This window comes from Oryzias latipes, chromosome 16, assembly GCF_053564925.1.
Source record: "Oryzias latipes strain Hd-rR chromosome 16, Olatipes_Hd-rR_3.1".
Classification (NCBI taxonomy): Eukaryota; Metazoa; Chordata; class Actinopteri; order Beloniformes; family Adrianichthyidae; genus Oryzias; species Oryzias latipes.
Genome location: NC_136252.1, coordinates 17627784 through 17650145, shown reverse-complemented (window position 1 = coordinate 17650145; position 22362 = coordinate 17627784). Strand labels below are relative to the sequence as shown.

The 22362-nt window shown below is 37.6% G+C and overlaps 3 protein-coding genes across 5 annotated transcripts; all 3 read right to left on the bottom strand.

The window, feature by feature from the left end:
• Positions 1-1114: 1114 nt before the first annotated feature.
• On the bottom strand, positions 1115-4987 carry fxyd11 (FXYD domain containing ion transport regulator 11). Its single transcript, XM_023964308.2, has 7 exons — positions 4871-4987; positions 2778-2831; positions 2564-2596; positions 2212-2226; positions 1931-2005; positions 1309-1333; positions 1115-1172 (listed from the first exon to the last, which is right to left on the bottom strand). The coding sequence occupies exons 2-7, from the start codon at positions 2809-2811 to the stop codon at positions 1142-1144; spliced, it is 213 nt and encodes a 70-aa protein (XP_023820076.1). The 5' UTR covers positions 2812-2831; positions 4871-4987; the 3' UTR covers positions 1115-1141.
• Positions 4988-11418: 6431 nt separating this feature from the next.
• LOC101168235 (uncharacterized) lies at positions 11419-13922 on the bottom strand. Of its 3 annotated transcripts, none has more exons than XM_004077784.5 (6): positions 13696-13922; positions 13362-13504; positions 12345-12571; positions 11959-12106; positions 11702-11824; positions 11419-11617 (listed from the first exon to the last, which is right to left on the bottom strand). In XM_004077784.5, exons 2-6 carry the CDS (start codon positions 13441-13443, stop codon positions 11574-11576), a joined length of 624 nt encoding a protein of 207 aa, XP_004077832.1. In that variant the 5' UTR covers positions 13444-13504; positions 13696-13922; the 3' UTR covers positions 11419-11573. The 3 variants fall into 3 exon arrangements, with proteins under 3 accessions (XP_004077832.1, XP_004077831.1, XP_011483386.1); XM_004077783.5 differs by having other exon boundaries at positions 13716-13922; XM_011485084.4 differs by having other exon boundaries at positions 13700-13914.
• A 1580-nt stretch (positions 13923-15502) lies between these two features.
• Positions 15503-21985, bottom strand: LOC101171522 (lachesin). Its single transcript, XM_011485081.3, has 8 exons — positions 21751-21985; positions 21448-21584; positions 21140-21222; positions 20400-20605; positions 18108-18371; positions 17692-17994; positions 17308-17386; positions 15503-17098 (listed from the first exon to the last, which is right to left on the bottom strand). Exons 1-8 carry the CDS (start codon positions 21806-21808, stop codon positions 17035-17037), a joined length of 1194 nt encoding a protein of 397 aa, XP_011483383.1. The 5' UTR covers positions 21809-21985; the 3' UTR covers positions 15503-17034.
• Between the last annotated feature and the right edge of the window lie 377 nt (positions 21986-22362).

Sequence of the window (22362 nt, the reverse complement as noted above, 5' to 3'; positions counted from 1 at the left end):
TTTTCCCATGATGGGGGACATTTAAAGTAAATGAAGGTGAAAATTGCATTTCTGAATGTCCTTATTTCATTAGTGAATCAGGAGCAGATAAAAAATGTAAAATGCTAGTTTTTGTTACATTAAATCTAAAATCGGTGAGCCACAAGTTGTCTGCTCTGCTCCATTCTGATGCAGAATAGATCCATGTAGGTCTTCGTTTTCCAGAGCTGGAATTAAAACTGTATGGCAGGATAGCTCAGAATTGTTCATCCTTTTTACTGCACTACTAATGTTAAAGGTTGAAGTTGTGAGGGGCTATAACCTAATGGAAGAGAGTGTAAACGAACAGATGATGGGGAATGCGGGCGGGGTCACTTCAAGCCAACAGTTCTACTGCAAATACTGCAGCAACAAGAGGCGAATTTCTAATGAACCACTGCTGCTTTGCAGAAGATATCTCCTAAAAAACAACCTTTTTTAAAATTTATTTTAAAGACAGCATAATCATAACAAAAATCCCTGGGAACACTTTTGGATTAGATCAAAAGATGATTGGAGTCGGATTTTAAGTTTTCAAATCGAACCCCCGTTTAAGAATAAAAAACATGATTTCAACACAAAATTAGTTTTTTTATGGCATTATTTATTAATCAATTAAATGTTAATAATTCTTCTCTTTAGGTTGTTTTGTCATTTCCCCCCAAAAAAATGGCTTTCTGGTTTAAACTGTTTACCTGGTTTATAACAGTAACTACATAAGAAAAGATGCAATGAACAGTAACAACCCATAATGTCTTAGGGTAAGAATTCCAAAGAACTGAGGGTTTTTCCATGTGGTCTTCCTGCCAGATCTCAGCTGATTATCAGGGGCTGCTATCCACCTCTTCAATATTGACAGGGAAACAAGAATTAAATGAATGATTCAACTAGGTACTTAGTTTTTGAAAATTTCGTTTTTTTCCCATTGTGTTCAATTATACTTCACATGGTGCAACTCCATAGATTAGTAGTTTGAACACAAAAAATTCAAATTGTTTCTGCAAACAGATGTCCTCTTCATTTTCCACCATGCACTACAGGTCTCCACCCTTCCCCTGTCAACTCTTCTTCCAGGCCAAAAACTGGTTTTTCCGGGGCGGGGGGGGGGGGGGGGGGGGGGGCATCAGATCCCACTGTCATCACTTTGTTTCCCTCTATTGTCACACAGGAGAAGGAGCAACATTGCAGTATTTAGAATAGACAGGGAATGAAATAAATAATAATATAAGGGGGAATGTTAGAGGGGAGACATGTTGAAAGTTGATATGATAACATTACATCATATCTTACCTGGCTAACCTGGCACACTGGTTATCTATTAAAAAAAGAGAAGAACAAGCCTCAGGTCAGGTCAGGTACATTTTTCTCACAAACACTCCTTTTCTAAAGTCTTGCAAATGGTCGGTGTTCCAGTGAATAAATGTCTGAATACAGGTCTAAGGGGTTTTAAGAATAAAAAAAAAAAGGAAATATGTTAATTTCTTAACAAGCTTATTCAAATCCATCAAACATGGTGACATGTGAATCAGTGCATTTAGTTAGGAAGTTGGGCTGAAAATAAAACTTTTACTGCACAGCTTGTATAGAATTTGATTGCGCTGTTTATTTATTTTTTCAATTCACCCTTGTTGGGTAAAAGGAAATTGGGGTCACTGTTAGCATTTTGCAACATAAAAAAATGCTGCTAACTCAACTTATTTTGTCAAAAAAGAAACAACCCTCTTTTCTAATAGATCAGATTTTCTTGGGGATTTTTAAAAAACTGAAACCAGAACTCTTTTGAGAATGCAGACTTTCTTCTCCTGCCTGAATGCTGGTTGATGAGTTTACCTTCTATTCATTGAAATCTGAAAGAAAAAGTTTAAATGCCAACGTAGACCAGTCAATTTCTGCCCATTGTTGAAGCACTTACAGGTTAACAAGACGACTGCTCCAGCTATCAACAGGCCGACAATGACGAGGCCTCCAATTCTTAGACCCTCATAGTCTGGTCAATACAAAAATAAATAAATAATTAGATTAACAAGAAAGACATTTGTTTTACAGCATTTATACTAAGGATTTACATCTGCATTTGTAAAATTGGTTACTGTAAAAAACATGTTTTAAAGGTTTTTGAAAAGCTTTTTATTACACAAAAGTTCAAACGATAAAATTCAGTATTACACACAAAACATGGGAGATTGTACTTACTGTACACAAATGGATCTGTAGACAAGGACAGGGTTGTGTTTGAAGAAAAGATAAGAAATGTCAGAGATGTATTTACTACCTTGGCTAAGACAATAACAGCAACCCAAACAACAAAGAAATAAATTAATACATAAATTGTAACTATATGCTGCCTTTTTGAGCACCTTACCAGTAAAGCACAAAACATAAAACACAATTACAAGAATGAGAGAATAGTTAAATTCATAAAATGTTTAAACAGACAATAAAATTGTTTATGTGTATTGTGTAATATAATGTGTTTTACTTGTTTGCTAACCACTTCCAGTAAAACCAGTCAAATGTTATATCAGGGATAGAGTTTTGGTCTTACTTGCTTCAGTTTCCAGGAAAAGGCAGCACAGCACTGAAGAAAAAAAGTCATAGGTCAGAATTTGAAAGATTAAGAGTGAAATAAAAAGCAAACAGAGTTACCAATTTTTATTCCAAAATAAACATGAAAAAAAAATGTTTTTCATGTCAAAAAACACATGTTCCCCAATGTTTTCAATGGCTGATGTAAAATATTTTACTATTTTTTGGTTTACCTGCTGTGAAAGCCGCAAGAGTGAGATGTCCCATCTTCACCAACACAGAGTCCGCTACAGAACAACAAGGGTAAACAAAGAAGGGAAAACATGATGGTGAGACATTTTTTCTCACCAAAAACCCTACGAACATTTTGTCCTCTCTTGGGGAGGAATGCCTTGGTGGTGTGAGAGGTCAGTGTATTGTCAGCAGGGATGCATTCTGGGTGTTTGGACAGTAAACAGTGGATCGCCTTTTGTCATGGGGTGAAACCCAGCAGGACTCTAGAAAACTTTCCTCTCCTCCACCACAGAGACAACTTTTTACACCTTGTAAAACACAGTTAGGTGCTTTGTCAATAAACAATTATTCTAATTTTTGATGGTGTATTTTGGACTTTCAGAGATGTTAGACACACAATTTATGAATGGCCTAATAAAGTTTAGGTCTGTTTAATACAGTCAAAAATTAAGTGCTCTGTCTTACTCAATTAAAATAATAAACAATCGACTATGCAACCAAAATGTTTTGTTTGACAGATTTGACATTTACACTTTGTCATTGCACGTGGAGGGTTAAGGTGGCATCGCTTCATTTCTGTTTACTGTAAATGAAGTTTCCATTAGGGTGACAGTTGATCATAATCTAACGTGTTTGCACTTGGACTTCAAAGTCATGCCTTTGAAAAGAACATAGAAACTAGGTCAAGTTGCAGTTCATCAAAGAATTCTTAAAAATTGACCCAAAAATGTATGTTATAATATATAAGAGTTACGAGTTATCTTTGTCTGCAGCTTGCATTGCAGCACTTTACAGACTTTGGTAAAACCAACCAACCAAGTAACAGAATAACTGCTTTCAAGGAAACCTCTTAAAAAGGAAAAGTTCCTATATTTTTTAAAAACTCGAATTAAATTCTAAATTTCCGTATAGTAGCTGCAGAGGAAACCAAAGCAAAATGACACACTTCAAGTGTTGAACTTTAATTTTAATGATTTAAAATGGAAATATGTTTCTGTCAGGCACCTTTGATTTTAACTGGATTTTAACTGCTATAATTAATTTTAGTACATTTATGAAAACTTCAGCTAACCTCAGGGAAGATATCCTATATCATAAATTCTACCTTTTTTCTTCAGCAGTCCAAAGGTTCATCTACCGGTACATAGGTTCAGTCTTATAATGAGATTTTTAACACCCCCCCCCCCCCCCCCCCACACACACACACACCCAAAAAAATGTTTATTCATAAATCTTTCTTTATTCTTGATTTGAAGGAAATACATTCAAAAGGTGTAGTGGAGTGATACTGCCTTTTGATTAATAACCTTGTCTGCACTTGTTTAAATTCTGTTTTAGGATTCCCTGTATTTTTAAAAACTCTGCAGTGCTGCTCTTTTGAGCTTGTTCTAGTTCTATGCCCATTAGCTCATTCATTCTGGCATGTAAATGTCAGTACATGTTTTGTGGATTTTTCTTTGCATTTGCACTGTATTTTGCAATAGCAGAAAATCAGACATATAACCAAAAGATCATCAGATTTAGAGACAGAAAAAAAGCAGTTACGATGCCTAGATGATGCTATTTTTGTCATGTTCATCATGACCTTGTTAGAGCATGATTTAAGTGCAGGATCAGGTAACATGGCACAAGTCAAGGTCCACAAGGCCTTTGTCCTTCCCACAACAAAACAGCCACACACAGTACATTCAGGTGAACTCTTTGTCCTGTGTGATCAGGTTTTCTATAATTAACCAGGATCAACACTGACAAACTTCCATTAATTTGGCATAGTCTGAGATGTTGATAGACATTTTTTACTATTTACCTCCTTGATGAAGGTAAATACAATCTTTGCAACATTTGCCTCTTCGTTTAAGAAAAGCACGGATTGTGCTGTATGGATTGTGCTCCACAATGAATCTGCCTGACATTGCCTGTTTAGGTTCAAAGTGGAGTTTGACCTTGATGCCACAAATGAATGGAGTCACCTAATCAACAGATATACAACCACTTGTGGAAAAAAAGATTAGTTCAAAAACATATTGTAGATGGCATATTTGCTGCAGATAAGTGACCTCAAAAACTTGACCTTGAACAGTGTGCTGCTTACCTGAGGCACTGGATCAGAAGCAGACGAGTGTGTGACGGCTCCAAGACACCACCTGGTTAAAAATGTGTTTTCTATTCTACCTGAATAAGTACTCTCAGCTCCTCCTCTTTGTTTGGGGTATAAACATTTGTGTGACTGTGTGGAAATTTTCAATGTGACATGGTGGAAAGGCTTACGTACCAGCGTGAAGGAGATCAGCTACGTTTTTATTCCATAAATGTGATAGAGCAGGTTTAAAACCTTCTTTGATTTTAGGCTGCCTCCTTTAGCATGCAAACATGATTAAGAATATGTAGTTTTTAATAATTTATAAAGCTTTATTAAACATTGTTGATTGGAGATTCATCTGATCGTGAGATTGCAGGTTCAATTCCCACCTTACCCGCCCATGTGTCGAAGTGTCCTTGGGCAAGACATTGAACCCCACCTTGCTTCTGGTGTTCAGCAGTTTGTAAATTGGAGAATGGGTCTGTGACTGTAAAGCGCTTTGGGCCTCCAAAGAAGGTAGAAAAGTGCTATATACGTAAGTATACGCCATTTACCATTTACCACTCCATATTTGACAGAACTCAAAGAACTGAGCTCTCCAACCTCTGTGTCATTCTCTACAATATTGTTAGTTAAACAATTTCTTCTCACTTACTTTATGAGATGACTATTGTTGTGATGTTGGGTTATGTCAACAAAATTTAATTGAGTTTTGAAAATTTGGAATTTGGTTCTTGTTCCTTCCCAACTTTGTTTATTGAACAATTATAAAAACAACGAGAACAATCAAAGAATGTCACCGTCCTCCTCAACCCCTTCAACCCTTTTCCCTTCCCATTCTATCCATCCCCCAACCCAATCTACATAACCCAGCCAGCCCTCCCATCTTCCCTTCCCAAAACCCTCCCTCCTGTCCTTGGCCAAAATAAAAAAATAACCAAAATAAATAAATAAAACAATATAGAACAACACCAAAAAAAATGATAATAATAAAGAAAAATAGGTAATTTGGGGTACAAGTGTGAATTTAGGAGGAAAACTTTGTAGAAAACATGGCTAGAGTTCAATTGTAATCAGAAGGCAAGACCATGGGACTGACAAATTGTAGAAAGGGATTCCAGGTGGCCTGATATGATTTAATTTAGCCTCTAAGTGAGAACCGAAATTTCTCAAGTTTAAGTTTATAAAGCACGTCATGGAGCCAGTGGACATTCGAAGGGGCACGGGAATCTTTCCATTTAAGTAAAATCAGACGACGGGCCAGTAGAGTGGTAAAAGCCAGAGCCCGTTTCATCGTGCCTGGTACAGCATCATTTGGGGCAACTCCAAATATTGCAGTGATCGGGTTGAAACTGTGATAGGTATATGCTACAGATAACACATTAGACACATAGAACCAGAATTGTTTGAGCTCAGGACACGACCAGAGCATGTGAACGTGGTTAGCAGGGGACTTTTGACATTGGCAAGTTTTGAATTGATATACTGAACCCTGTTCACAACTTTACATTGAAGTAATCCATGGCGAGCACAAATAGATGAAGAATAAACAAGGGATAACGCCGATTTCCAGACTTGTTCTGTTAACTTAAAATTAATACTGTCCTCCCAAGCAGTCTTAACAGCGTTGGTTGATGTTGAAGTCGAGAGCCAAATGAGTTTCTATAAAACTGATACAACCTTTACATACATGGTCAACAGAGAAAAGAGAGTCTAACAGTGTTTCTGGGGGACGGTTTGAGAAGTGAGGAAACAGTTTCTTTACAAAGTTACGAACCTGAAAGAAACGAAACAGGTGATTCTTAGCAATGCCGTATTCAAGTGAAAGTTGGTCAAATGATGAAAGACGCCATTTGTGTAGAGATCCGCTACAGATTTGATTCCTTTTGTGTGCCAGATTTTAAATGCCAGATGGTTCAAATACAAAATTTTTAAAAACAGATGTCAGGACAGTAGTGCCAACGAGACCTAACTGCTTCCTGAATTGATTCCAAATTTTCAAGGAGGTGGAAATCACTGGGTTATTAGGAAAGTACGAAAGAGGAAGTTGCAAACAAAAAACAGAACGCAATGAGACTTGCAAAGACCTTCTTTCCAACCTTACCCAACTCGGCTTTGAATCCTCCTCGTCAGTCATCCAAAATAAAAGTTTCTGTAGATTGACTGCCCAGTAATAAAGCCTAAAATCTGGGAGAGCCCGTCCTCCTTTGTTTCTAGGCGATTGTAACACAGACTTATGAAGATGTGGCGGCTTGCTGGCCCACAAAAAGGTTGAAATAAGTCTGTCCAGTCTATCAAAAAAGGGATTTATTCAGGATGATTTGGAGATGTTGAAATAAATATAAAAACTTTGGGAGGAAAACCATCTTTACCAGGCTCACGCGACCTGCCAGTGAGAGGGGAAGTGTTGACCAGCGGGCAAAATCACTTTCAATTTGTTCAATCAGGGGGGTGAAATTTTTACACAATAGCCCTGGCAAGGAGAGCGTGACCTGAACACAGAGGTAACGAAAACCGTAACTCTTCTGATAATTGAGTTTAGCCAGATGCTGCACTGTAATTCTGTAAGATGTTAAGTATGGCCGGAAATGAGTTCACAGGGTCAGCAACATAAAGGAAAAGATCATAAAGTGAGACCTTATGGATGGTGCCGAACCGTTCAATTCCTGTAAAGGCTAGTTCAGAGCGTAACCATATTGCTAAAGGTTCTATAAAAAAAATAAAAAGCAGGGGGGAAAGAGGGCACCATTGCCTGGTGCCACAGTGCAGGAAAAATGAGGGGGAAAGGATGCCATTAGTACAAACAGATACTTTAGGGGCAGAGTATAAAAGCTTAACCCAGTCGACAAATGTCCCACCCAATCAGAATTTGGCCAGTACAGAATAAAGGAATTTTTAAAAGAATTTTAAAATCCACATTCAAAAGGGAGATGGGCCTATAACTACTGCAAAGGAGGGGATCTTTCTCCTTCTTGAGAAGAAGGGAGATTGTAGCGTCTGAGAGTGTATCAGGGGGTTCTTGTTTTTTTTATTTAATTTTTTATATCGCGTCCTATTTTTCCTTTAAAGCATGTGTCCCAAAAGAAACATTATCATTTCTTATCAAAGTCAGAGTGCTGTTTGCAGAAAATTGTGCTGGGAGCATATCTTGCTCACTCCCCAATGTTTCTAAAATGTCTATGACTCAGCAATAAACCCTTCAGACTTCACACATCCAAGACTGCACTTAAACAGATTTTCAAGCATTCTGAAGTTCCCGGAAAGACAACATGACCACAAACGTCCATCTTTTTTGATAGCTCATGCTTGTGAAAGAAAAATAAAATCACTGGTGAAAAAGTTAGAATGTGTAGGTATTTGTAACTTAAATCTATAAATTTGTTGCTTAAAAACATAACAAAATAAATAAGTTTTTGCACTTCGAGATTCAACACACAGAAAAGAAAAATGACATGAAAGTTTGGTCAGAAAGGGTGGAAAAGGGAAAATCCTTTTTAAACAGTTGATGCAAAATGATGTGCAGTTAATTTAATCACCTTTACAAAAATTCTCAATCTGTTTGAACATACTAATTCAAAGAATCACTAAGATGTGGTGCAATTTTGCATAATTGCAATGTCATAATTGTTATTTAAGGCAAAGCAAATCCTTTTTTAAAAGTTATCAACAGTTTTGGAGATAATATAGCACAAAAATAAGATAATACGATAAACATATAAGTTTTTTTCCGGTAACAGAGGCATTACTAATGGATTTACAGTAAATGTCTGTACCATATTTTCAAATTTCAGATGAGATACAGAGCTAAGCTTTTGTTTTGCAGTGGATTTTTCCTCTTCTTTTGTCTCTTTGCTTTTCTTCACACGCTCCATGAGTTGTTTTCTTTAAACTCCCTGGAGCATTCTCAAGTATCTAGGTATTCCCAGTGTGTAGTCCCTGCACAACGGCCTTCTCTGAGTTGGTTTTGTGTGTGTCAGGCATTTTCCTCTTAACTGGGTTGGAGGAAGAACTTTTTTTGCTTCTTTAAAAAACACATACCAAACCCCTTCTTACTTTCACTCGAAGATGTTGAAAGTTACACAGCAGGAATAAATTATCATCCTCTCCCTTATTCGCATATCATAATGGGTGTCGATGGGCTTCATCAGTTTACAGGTCTATCTGTGAGCAGAAATATGTGTGCACACAGGCACTCTGATACTATTTATACCTCTTTCTGCCACACGGTTGAAAGCAGCAGCCTGTACCAGCCTCTTCACAAGTGATAACTATGAAAAAAGTAACACGATACATACCTTGAGGTGTGTGCTGTTGTGTGAAGGTGTTAATGCAATTATCTTTCCACAGAAAGGTGAGAAACAGGCGGCACCAAAAAGACAACCCAACAACTTGTCTTAAAAAGTTTCTAGCTCCCACCAAGCTGTTTGTGGCACATTGTGATTTATTTGGTAATTTGCTCCACAATAAAACAATGAAACATTGAATTTAATTTTTTTTTAGCAGATCATTCGAAAGTACTTCTTATCCACTCTAGATTACTTTTAAATTCAGATCCGAAACCTAAGCAGCTATTCTGCAGGCACTCTGGCTGCTGGAATTATTGTAAGAGAAGTGAGATAAAGGTCACTGTGCTCCAAGACATTTGGCAGACCAATAGACGGCACACTGGATCCTTTCACTAAGTTGTTTCTCTCTTTTCCAAATTTCCTCACACAGTCCCATTTATTTCACCATCATTCAGTGACATTTTGAGTAAAACTGACCGGGGTGGATTGATTTACTAGATAATGTGATATAAAAACAAATAAAAGAGAATGTGCCAATTTAGGTTTTTAAAGAAGAAAATTGAAAAATAAAATTATACCAAAAGTTATTTAAAAAATCTGCACAGTCTAGTTAAGTATGTACTAAAATTGCATTAACAATGTCTGATCTTCCTTCACATTTGTAATGTGAAGGGTAAGCTTTTAAACACCCACGTAATAGTGTAGATTACTCAAAAACACACTGTCTGTTATGGCTGCATGTCTTGGTGTTTGTATGTAAACAGATTCAAAGGTCTAAGGACAGGTAGAGAGCACCTAGACAGATCAGACCAAATTACAACATAGAGAAAAAGAATAATCTGTTTTAAACTTGGTGCTAGGAGGATTAAAAGAAAATGAGGTAGAGCTGATGTCTGCTCAGGATTATGACTTCAGAAAAAAAATTAGAGTCTATTAGAGTGATCCACATGGGAAAATGCTGCTATTCCTATAATCTCCTTATTGGTCACATTTGGACACTCAGGAATGTGAATTCTTGCCCAGTAGTGGTCACATGACACAAGTGGTGTCTGTTTAGACGGAGTTAAATCACACACTCACAGAGGGACCTGAGACAAACTCACCCGGTGAGCTAAAACCACTGACTTTCCGTTCGGAGTGTGAAAGATTAGAGTGCTGGGGCAGGATGGAGCGCAAGCATGTAAAGCCAGGTGTAGATGAGCAGCTGAATAAACAACAACGGAGAAATTGGACCGGCCCTTGTGTTAACATGTGACACCTCTGGGGTTCATTTCTTACAATATCTGATTCTCAATCAAAGGAATTTTAGTGCAAACATGATTTTAAATGTCAAAAACCTTTCTGCAAGATGCTACAAAACATGGCATTTTTCAACCTGCTGTATTTTTATCTTCGAGTTTGTGTTACCTTTTGTTTTGTGTGTCACATGACGGCAGATAAAGGTAAATAACATGCACTGCTCTTGACACAAACAGGGATTTGAGGTCATCACTAAAAGGAAGCTGAGACATGAGATCACGTGAGCAACTCAATGAGCATGCTTATTTTCTCCACAGTGTCCTTCATGCCGCTGAATTGACAGGCTTCATTTGAAGGAACATTCTGCTTCAACCTGTTTTGAACAGACTAAAGTTTTCTGGGTTAAACTTTAAGGTACTTGATGTCTGGTGACGTTTGAAAAAATACAACTTTATAGATACAGGGTGATTTAGACTTGTATATATTTAATAAAGGGGGGCATTCACAAAACCCCCACAACAAAAACTGCAAATAAATGCAAAGGGTAAATTCTAGAGGTAGGACAGAATTCACTTCAAACCTTCCATTCCTTCATTAGTTAGTGCAATGCGAAAGACTAAGTTATTATTATATTTGATCTTAACCCCCCCCCCCCCCCCCTTTTCTTTGTTATTTTTTACATAGAAACAAACAAAAAACAAATAAAACTGGCGTGGGGAAGCATGCTTTCAGTTTGCAATCTATGATGACCTTTTCTTTATCTCAGTGCTTCCCTCAAGTGGGAAAACTGTGTAACTGCAGTAAACTGACCAAACAGGTAGAAACAGCAAAAATTGTTAATACCGGTACTTAGAAAAGTTTAGAGTGACTCAGTTTTCAGCTGGTGTTCATCTCTTTTTTCATACAGAAGGATCTCTGTGATTATCTCCTCTGTATTGTTACCACAATTTCTGTAACAGGCTCCTGCTGCAGAACAGCTGATCACTTTTGGCCAATTTCATTTGCAGCCATTAAAACAGTGAACTGAGAGTCAAATGAAAACTCTAATTTGTTATTGTTGTAATGCAGCTTCACTTCACTTTAGATTTATTCTTATTTTTGGACATTTATTTACACAAAACATCTTCATAATGGAACTTGAATTGGATTATTCAAACCACATTTCTTTCTGGAGTTTCTCAAGCCTTCTGTTATTCCTTTATTATTTCATCCAAGTCGTCCTCTGGGCCTCTCTCTAAAAACAGAAATAAGCATTAAGTTGGGCAGGTGAGTTTCCAAATTTTATTTTTTTACATTCGTTCAGTGAAACACTGCTTACCGAGACACTGAGTTGGTAGTGCAGAATTTCTTAAAATGAGGAACATCAGACCAAACACCAACAGGATCCCAAAGAATCCCCCGACGCAACATCCAATAAGAGCTGCGTACGAGGAGCCATTATCTTAAATAGAGAATAGAAAAAGGAGGAGTAAAATGGTTTGTTCTCTCCAACAGTGAGGTTAAGGCAATGTGACTTAAGTTGGTGTGATTATGCATTGCACAGGTCCATGACTCAGAGATAATTCTGTGCATTACCATAAAGATGCAGGACAGCAGAAGGTGCTTTAGGGTTGTTTTCCTGCTGACAAATGACTCTTGTGCCGTTGTCAGGGAAGGCTGTTCCCTTCAGAGTCCACACAGCCAGTGACTCCCCATCCTTTATGTAGCAGTTTCCACTGAGAGCCTGAGCACACAGCAGGGAAAGGGGATGCATCTAGTTCAGACATATATGACAACAACACTACAAGAACAATTATACTAAACAATAAAATGCTACATCTGAGACCAGCATAGCAAAAAAACACTCATTACGTGTGCAATCCTTCAACTTTTGTAAGTAAAATCACAAAAAATCAACAACAAATTTAACAAATTGACATTGGTTCAATGTAAATGGAATTTGCAGCAGATTTGTGCCTCACCTGGGGAATATCTTCTATGTGGTCATTTGGACATTTGAGGCTGTAGTTCCCATGGCTACCATAAAGAGTTAATGTAAGGTTTGGAGATTGTTTAGACACTCCACATCTAAACTCCACAGGTTCTCCCACAGCCACTGTCACATTAGCTGGAATGGTTTGGTAACCAGGGACCGGAGGATTTGTTGTTGTGGTCTCAGCAGACGAAACAACTGTTGTGAAGTTTTGTGCTGGATTGGATGATATGCGTGTTAGCAACAGGGAAGTTTACGAAGTAAATAGCAACAGATGACAAAAGATCAAGTTTAAAACCAGAAGGTTTGGATTTTGGTTAAACTAAAGGAAAATCAAGCAAATCGTGGTCCTTTCAAACCACGTGAGACTGAACTGGAAACACAACATTTTCCCCTTATGTTTTTTCTTGAAAGGCAAGAAAGACTCGTAACAGAACAATGAGGAAGACTGACACAGATCTCTGTAAATGTAGCTGAGAGTCTTAGAGACTGAAAAACACTAATGACAGTCAATATGGTCATTTTGCAGTAATCGCTGTGGGAAACTGGATTATTTTTGCACATAACTGTCTGGAAAAACAGTGAACATGTAACTTCTTTATTTCCTCATTATTGAAGCATTTTTGGAGTTTTTTTGAAATCTTTCAAATCCTATTAAAATATGTAGTGCTGTTTACACACTCAAAAACAAATCAAAACCTACAATATTCATTAACACAAATTGTAAATTGCAATTTAAATGATTTACAAAACTTGTAACAAGACATGTTTCTTTGAGATAAAATGACCTTTTTAAATTGATTTTCCTTGCGTATGACAGCACTTTAATTGTCTGATTTGTGATTTTATTTGATTTTCATAGATTTTATATTTTGTTCTATATTTGTTGTTTGACAGGTTGTTTTCTTACCAGAGAAAACCGTACCAAAATAAATTGGTATGATTTAAAGCTTTTTATAGTGAAACAATTCCAAACTAATATTTTTTGCAAATCTGTCTAAGTTACCTGAGGCGAGTGGGTTCTTGTAAAGGACCACCAGAAATAGTATTGTCAATGACAAAGACTTTGTTCTTTCCATTCTTTCCATTTTTTCGTTCCTCCTGTCCTTGATTAACGTACGATCTGTGATTCTTGTTCCATTGAGTGATCTGTGAATTTTGGATATTAAAAAAATAACCTTTTCAATTTTTATACAAAAGGACATAAACAAGTGATATTAAATTTGTCAAAAAGAAAACACATCTCAAATTTACAAAATAGAACAAGATTTTTTATTTCAAGAACACAAATTTTACTTTTCTGATCATGAATTTAAAAATAGAATATAAAAATTGTTTACCAACCACAGGATGAACTAACTTTGGTAGCTGGTAATGTCCTTTCCTTTAGTGGGAATGTCCTTTCCTTTAGAGAATGTGTTGATAAAAACAATAGGTTTCCTTGTTTTTCTGTGCTCCGCCTGTCATTTAAAAGACATAGAACGTCTTCTCAAGTCTTTCTTACTTCATTTCTGTAACCCTGATGAAGGGAGAAGTCAGCTAAAAACTCCAAACCATCTGGAGGAATGTGGACATCTTCCTGAATAACAAGCAAGATTTTTGAAGCAGCAAACAGGTTGAACAAGCCGGGCCTGAACCTGGTTCAGCAGCTAAAACAAAGAAAGTTGTCACTTTTTCAATCTTTTTTCATTAGCAGCAAGTATCTGTCTTATTTTTTAATGTTCCTCCTAATGTTAATAATGTGACATTTAATATGCCGATGCATCTAAAGACCATTCTGAGGATCTGCTTAGGTCCTCATTTAACCCTTGTGCTATCTTAGATGACCCCACCCTTACATTGAAGTGTTCTCCCTACCATGACAAAGGTGGATAAAGGTGGAAAGATTTCATGTAATCCATGGACACCAGTGAAGATCACAAATCATTGAAGAAAAAAGGTTCAGCGCACTGTCTAGTGGGTCTAGATGACCCAACTCCCAATGCTAAAGTGCCTAGGATAGCACAAGGGTTAAAGCCTTCAGTGTTTGAGTCATGCAGCTTTTGATGGAATTCCATCTGGGTTCATGCTGCAAGCTACCACACCCTAATGCATTTTATTTAGAAACTCAAAACTCTGAAGTAGAACAGCAAGAAAAAGTTTATTATACACAACAGCAAAGCCTTTTTGTTTATTTTAATACAGGTTTTCCACTGAATGTGCTCATTGAGGTCAACCATAACAGCAGTGTGTCGGTGTGCAGTGGTGACCTGATACAGTGACACACACCCTGCAGAAAACACTTTTAATAAAGGAACAACATGTGCAAGTCCAGCTCCCTGCTCCAGGTTGGTGCTGGACAGGTGCTCTGTCTTTACCCTTCTACGGTCTTTCACACATTTCTGTCTTTGCGAGGCTGAAACCACCTATATTTTCATTTAATACACAGAGAAATTGTAGTCCTTGAAGTTAACCTCTCTCTTTCTTTACTGTTATTAATTTGTAATAAAGTCAAAACTGTCATTTTGGTCTTACTTTTAGTGGTTATAGTCTGGGCTGGTGGAGATAAGTGAAGCACAAGGAATTCTGCATATTCTAACATATGTGTTCTGATTATTAACTATCCTCATTTCTAAGGGAGCGGCAATGGTTTGCTGCACCTGAAGATGTAAGAGCAGGAAACAAAGTTCTGCTCAAGAGAAGATATGGGCATTTTATCAAATTTCTCTAAAATTTTCAAATGGACAGCCATGATTGTGAAAACATCTGGTGCACCAATTGTGTAAATTAACAAGTGGAAACAACATGTGAGGTTAATAAGGAATTCAGTGAAGAATATTGACAGTTAGCTGTAACTTTAACATTTTTTATTTAACCCTTGTGTTAAATGACCCCACCCTTACATTGACCTGTTCTCCCTACCATGACAAAGGTGGATAAAGGTGGAAAGATTTCATGTAATCCATGGACACCAGTGAAGATCACAAATCATTGAAGAAAAAAGGTTCAGAGCACTGTTTGGTGGGTCTAGATGACCCAACTTCCAATGTTAAAGTGCCTAGGATAGCACAAGGGTTAAATAAATAGTTAGTTTGCCACTGCACTCACACATCATGGTGGTGGATTTGCTGCCACCTGGAGGCAGAAAGGTACACATGGAACATGCTCTAACCTGAATACACTTTCCTTTATTTCGGCCTTTTTGTCTCATCTTGTTGAGTAAAGTGGTCATTGCTAAAATCTGTCAGAACATTGCTCATACCAAAAACTGTTATAATATGCTGCTGGGAACGAGCAGTGCGGGCAAAACCCCTGTGATGTTCATATGCATTAAATTTATTATTCCAATTAAGGTAACGCTTCCTTTTTAATTCCAATAAAGTAAAATATTATTATAATGTTTTTGCTTGTGTCCTACAACATAAAGGCGACTTTGCCCGACAGTAGCTTGGTTGGCTCCAGCAGGATTATGACCCTGAAAGGAATTTACTGACGATGGATGGACGGATGAATGGATTTTTGTGCTCATGATGCTTTTCAAGTCTATCTTTTTCCCTCAAAAAAAACCACTTGCCTAAAAAGTTTGTCATGAGTCTGAAAATAAGGCAGCAACTGCATTGCAATTTGCATGGAAGCATAAAATCCCAATACACTTCATTTACTGATAAAAAAAGAATTTCATTTCCAGCTTCATGTAAGATCTGGTGCTTGTTGGACACAGCAGCAGGCATGTTGTCATATGGCCCAATATTCTAAGTGGGAAACTGGGCAGCTGCTGACACTATAGAAAACCTCCTTATTCACGGCGTTAGTCACAAAACACAACAAGAAACAATAATGAATATTGCATAAATGAACATTTATAGGTCATCCATTACATCTTACATAAATGACACCTACATTAATATGAAGCAAGAAAAACAATGCTGCTCCGGTAAAACAGTGCATTGACAAACAACAGAAGCTTAAACACAAGGCAAAACTCTATCTAACATATCTAATGTGCTGGCACTATTGGGGGGGGGGGGGGGTGTTCTGTCCTCTATTCTCGTCTACTTCTACTCTCCTCCGCTCCTCTATTCCTGATCATTTATTTATCATTTAGTTCTCTATGCTTCTGTTTGGTGCAGTGTGATTCATGTATTGTCCCTCTTTCAAGTGATTCCAGATTCCAGTTGGTCCGTCCGTGCTCCTGTACCTGAACGTGTACTGGATTGTCTCTGCTCCTGCTCCCACACTTAGACGTGGACTCCGTCTTTGGCTTGTCTCGCACCCCCAGCCGTCCCCTAACTCCATCTGGAGGAAGCCCATCTGCTGGACTATTTAAACATGTAGTCATAGAGTAGATAAGCTAATTCTTCTGGTAAATCGCCTGTCTGTCCTGGGAGAGGATCCCTCCTTCATGTGGACATCCCTGAGGTTTCTACTTTTCTCAGGAATCTGGTTTTTTTTTAGGAGTTTTTCCTTACCGAGAAGGAGGGTCTAAGGGCAGGGATGCCCAGTTTAGCATAGTCTGTTTAGTTTAGTTTAGCCATTACCTATTTTATTCTAGGACTTCATGTTCACTATGATTTCCCGTTTATTATACAATTACCGGTATGAAACTCATTGAGACAACTACTGTTGTAAATATTGGACTATATAAATAAAATTGAGTTGAATTGAATTATTGGCAGCTGGTTGTTGCGCTTACTGAGTCCTTAGGATTGTGTTGTGATTGTTTCAGTAAGAGCATAAGATCGATGTCTTGTTGACTTCTGCCTCCTAAAAAACGCAAAAAGATCAATTACAAATTGATCGATTGATTCAAAAACATTTGTGTCTTGATACTATTTTTTAGCATTGAAAACACTTAATTTTTAAGTTGTAAATTTTAAGAATTCTCTATATTTCAATAAAAGCAACACACAGATGAATTCAACATTCATTTTTTAAAGTACCGGTACACAAAATAACAGTTTTTCAGATCCCACCTTGTAATTAGAAACGCCACTGTAGCTAAAATAACCAGTAGGATTCCAACAGAAACTCCAACGACCAGACCAACGGATGCTATGAAAAATGAGAGCAAAAAAGGATAACAATGTAATATTCTAAAATTAAACCAACTCTTTTGATTGGACAACTATATCATATACCTATAAAATGCTTTGCGTTTAAAGTGACAGAGTACAGAGAAAAATATTGAAACCTAAACGTCTAAGTTGCAATTGTTATGCAAAAAGAAACCATACTTAACGCCTATTTTTTGATTCCAGCAAAGTCAATATCAAATTTTTAAAAATGTTTTTTCTCTGGATTTGGGATTTCTCCTAAATTTAAAAACTGAGTGTTGTGTCTGAACTTCACTGACCCACCTGTAGATCCTCTGAGTGTAATGGTTAAAGCCTGTGAGCCGTGCTGGTTGAGCGCCACGCAGCAGTGCTGCCCACGATTCTCAGTGGTGATGTTGCTGAATGTTGGGCCTCTTCCTGTTGATGAAGCCAAGGTCTGTCTACCCTGAAAAAAGCTTTTGTCTGCAGCAGTGGAACAGGATTCACCCTGGTACCAGATGTAGGAGTGCACAGGCGGGTTAGCATCACTGCTGCAGCTCAGAGTTACCCGTAGATCATCGTCCGAGTCAGGGTGCCAGACTGAAAGAGTCATGTTTCGAGGAGGATCTAGACAAGAGGACTTTGATTATTACTACTGCAAGTGTCTATACCTTCACATTTGTATTGCATATTATTGGGTATGACATAATGTAAATAAAATAGGTTTAAACTTTACTCACATTCTACATCTATAGCCACCGTTGTTGAATTCTGCTTTCTTTCTCCAGTCTGTAACTGACAGTAGTAGCTGCCAGACTGGTCAGATTTAACTTTACTGAACCTCCACACCTGTCCATCATGTACTTGACTGGGATTTGTGCTCCTAAACCACCTGAAAATACTCTGAGAAGTTGAGGCGGGGCTGCAGCAGGCCAGACGTAAAGCTGCACCTTCAGTGATGAAGCTTGATGGACCTGCTAAAGCTGCCACATCATTGGGGGACTCTGACACAGACAAAGATATAGAGTAAAAAAAGAAAAGTGTAAATAAGACAATGGTTTAACCTGGTCTGTTCAAAACCCCTTATTTTACCCATTGATAAAACACTGAGTACTCATATTTCAGCAGGACAAAACATTTAAGTAAAGAAAAGTTTATATGCTGCCCAAACATGACAGCGGTCACACGAGGCATCCGAAGTTACAAGCAAAAAACGTTAAAACACAATTCAAAGTATAAACGAACAGATAAAAACAAATTAACTGGTAAAAAATGTAAAACAACCAAAGAGCAGAATGTCATGCCTGGATGTAAAAAGGAATTTTAAGAAGTGTTTAAAAATGGACAATGAGGATGCTTGAAAAAAGCTCAGTGGTAACACATTCCACAGATTCTGTGTAAAGACTGAATAAGCTTGTTCCCCTCTGAGCTTCCCCTTAGACCTCAGAATCATGAACTCAGAATGCACAGGCAGACAATGAAGAGTCGTACTAGAAACCCCCCAAACCATTTAGCCTAAACAGCAAGATCTTGAGGTCGATGGTGTCTAATGCAGCAGACAAATCCATCAAAATAACAATGACATAATTATCATGTCAGTTGTCCAGATGAAATCATTAAAAATGCATCCAACTCAATATATGGTCTTTTAAGGAAGGGTTGAAAAACAGTGTAAGAGTCTGATAGCAACTGGTGAAAGAAATTGTTCTTATTTTAGTGTGTCTCTGCAAAGTTCAAGGAGTCTGTAAAGTTGATCACAGTTTGGGAATTTTAATACCATTTCATTTATTTATCACCAATTTCCTAGATAAAACATGAAAATCTGCAGCTGTAGTATTTTAAAGACCCACTCCCATAAAAAGTTGTTTAATAAAAAAAAAAGTTCCTGTAGCATTTTTTTTTCATGATGGAGGGCAAATGTAAAGAAAATTAATCCTAAAATGGATTTCTGAGTATTTCTGTATTCAAATTATTGTGAATCAGGAACAGACGCAAAAATGTTGTTGGAAAATGCTTGTAGGTGTGACGTCAAATCTAAAACTGGTAATTTTAGATTGGGGTTGTGAGGGGCTGCAAACTAGCAGTAGAGAGTGTAAACAAATACATAAATATTGGGATGTGGGTGAGCTTACTTCACACCAACTCTGAGGCAAATTTCTAATAAACTACTGCTGCTTTGCAGAAACTATGTCCTTGAAGTCAACACAGGATTTTTGAGTTGGTCTAAAAACAGCATCATCATAATTAAAAGACCACTGGGAAGTCTTTTACAATAGATCGCAAGATGATTGGAGTGGGACTTTAAGCGGTATGTCAAATAGAATGCAACAAATGAAATAAAACTTAAGAAATTCAAAGTTTTTATTTTTCACCAGCACCATTACAAAAGATTTTCTCCTCAGCTTTCCCATCATCAGTTCTGCTGATCCACAGACAAAAGCTCAGCTGCTGTCTGTGGGGATTCAGTTTTATTTCCCTAAAATCATGTGACCTTTGTCTCAAAAACAGTACAAACTGTTTGTTTTCGGATGTTTAGCTTTGACCGTGAACCAAATTATTATTCCCGTTTGCAGCCTATGGTTTGGTTTTAATGTTGAAACTGGCTCTTTAAAAAATAGGCTGCACTAAGACAGCAGACCTGTAACATCAAGTGCGTTTTGTTACAAGGAAGCCATTCTCTATTTCAGTTCTGCTTCCTCTAAATAGTACAAGATGTGTCACAAAAGATTACACAACGGAAATGTGACAACAGGTTCAGACAAGCAAACCCCAAAAACAGAGACTAAACAAAAGCATCTTAGAGGTCAACAAACAGAAGACTGTGTGACCAAAAGATCTGTGTGTAGCAACAGATGCTTTTATCCTCCTCAATGAGGCATTGAATGAAAGAAGCAAACACAACATCAAAAGAGTCACGAAAGATTCAATTCAATTAAAGATTCAATTATGTTGAAAATAAATCATAGATTTAAGTTTTTCTACTTCATGCTCAGTTTGTGAAATGTTTTGATGGTAAATGTCAATGTTCTCACCTGTCACCAGCAGCTGAATTCCTGTCTGAGCAGGCATTTTCTCCGTTGGATGGTTGGTGATGAGGTAGAATACGTAGGTTCCAGTGTCGGTCTGTTTCAGATCATTGATTCTTAGAGAACAGTTCTTGGTTCCTGACTGTCCAAGGTACTTCACTCTGCTCTGATATGAGGGGTCTGGAAATATTCCCGCACTGTGGAACACATATCTGACAGAGACACAGTTGAACATTTGTAGATAAATTGTTCATCACATGGTGGTATTGTGTGCTTTAAAGTCCCACTCAAGTCCACTTTTGCTGCAGGAGTTCATCAGAAATTCGCCTCTGAGTTGCAGGCAGGACCGTTGGTGCGGAGTAAGCCTCCCTCCACTTCCTGTCATCCATTTGTGCACACTCTTTCTTGCTAGCTTACAGCACCCCATTACAGTTTTGAGCCAGATGTCAGCTCAGACGAGGAAAACAAAGACGTACATGAAACTATTTGTCTGTAAGTGGACGCCTTGGAATGGAGCAAAGAAGGGAGCTTTTAGCCCACTTATAACACTACTTCAGGCTTGTTCAACCTGCATTTTTTTGTCCACTCCTGATTCACAACTTGAATAAAGAAATACTCAGAAAAGCAATCTTAAATTTCTTGTTACATGTCTTACATTATGAGAAAAATGCCACAAAAACATGTTATAAACACCAAAAACACAATTTTCATTGGAGTGTGTCTTTAAAGTGGATCTTACATCATACCTTTGTGTAATACAACGACTTTCTTCTAGGCACCACATTTCATTCAACACTTTGTAGTCTGGCAACTCTTCACTTCCTGTAACCTAACAGTGAAAAATAGAAGAAAGAAAAAATTTGAACCAAATTACTTCCTGCAAGCTTACAAAATAATATACATTTTTTGGATTAATAAGCTATTATTAGTTGTCATATTTTCATAGAGCATCACATTGCAGTGAAGTTTCTCTGGGACCATCTCCAAACCCCCACCCTCCACCCCCCAAGATGAACTGCTGCCCAAGTTAACAATGCTTTCTTTATCAAACTACCTGAGCTGAGAGCCCTCCTTTAGTTTCTTTTGCGGTCTGGGGGTAGTCATAGGAACAAGGGAGGACAACTGAAGAACCAACCACAGCACAAATGGGACCAGATGGGATGTCCACAGACCAATCACCAGCCAGAATACCTGTGGAGAAAAGGCTGTGTTAAATTACAAAAAAAGGCAGAGAATTCTAGCCACTGAAGGAGACTGATATCCATCTTTCAATCATCGAGATGGCACAGTTCTTTGTATTTAGTGATGTAAATAAAGACTGATTTGGTTTGAGAATAGGACTGAGAATTGCACTTACCCTGAACACAAAAGGCAACAAAAAAGTAGTAGCTATGTTGTCCATGAATGTCTCCCATGATCTTTGCTACAGATGTTTGTTTTCTTGTCTCTCGTTCTTCCTTCCTTCCCAGTTCTTACTGCCTCTGAGTGTTTCTGTGTTTGCTGGTTTCAGTCCCAAACGTCTAACAGTCTTTCTTCCTTTTTAGTCTTTATTTTTTGCACAAAAGGAACTTGGTTAGCCACTGGGTTTTTGTGTGTCATCAGAGAGAACTTGACACACAGCTGCCTCAGTCAATTTGTCCTTTTTTCCTTCCCACTGCAAAACAAACAGACAAACAAACAAAAACAACTAGCTTATGAAAACAGAGTTTTAATAATTAAACAAAATGCAGTTTTCAAAAATAATATTAGTATTAATAGTTTTAATAACTATACAAAATCCAATATTTAAAAAAAAATAAAAAATCTTATATTTTTAAATAAAAAAGGATCCACTCAGGTGAAATCAGACTCACGTGGGACGCTGACGTCACGCGTGCCCCTCTGACTGGAGTACAGGTGGTCGCGCGCAGAAGGACAGCAGCTCTCCAAGCGGCCAAACTTCAGTTTCCAACATTTTCAGTTGCTCTAC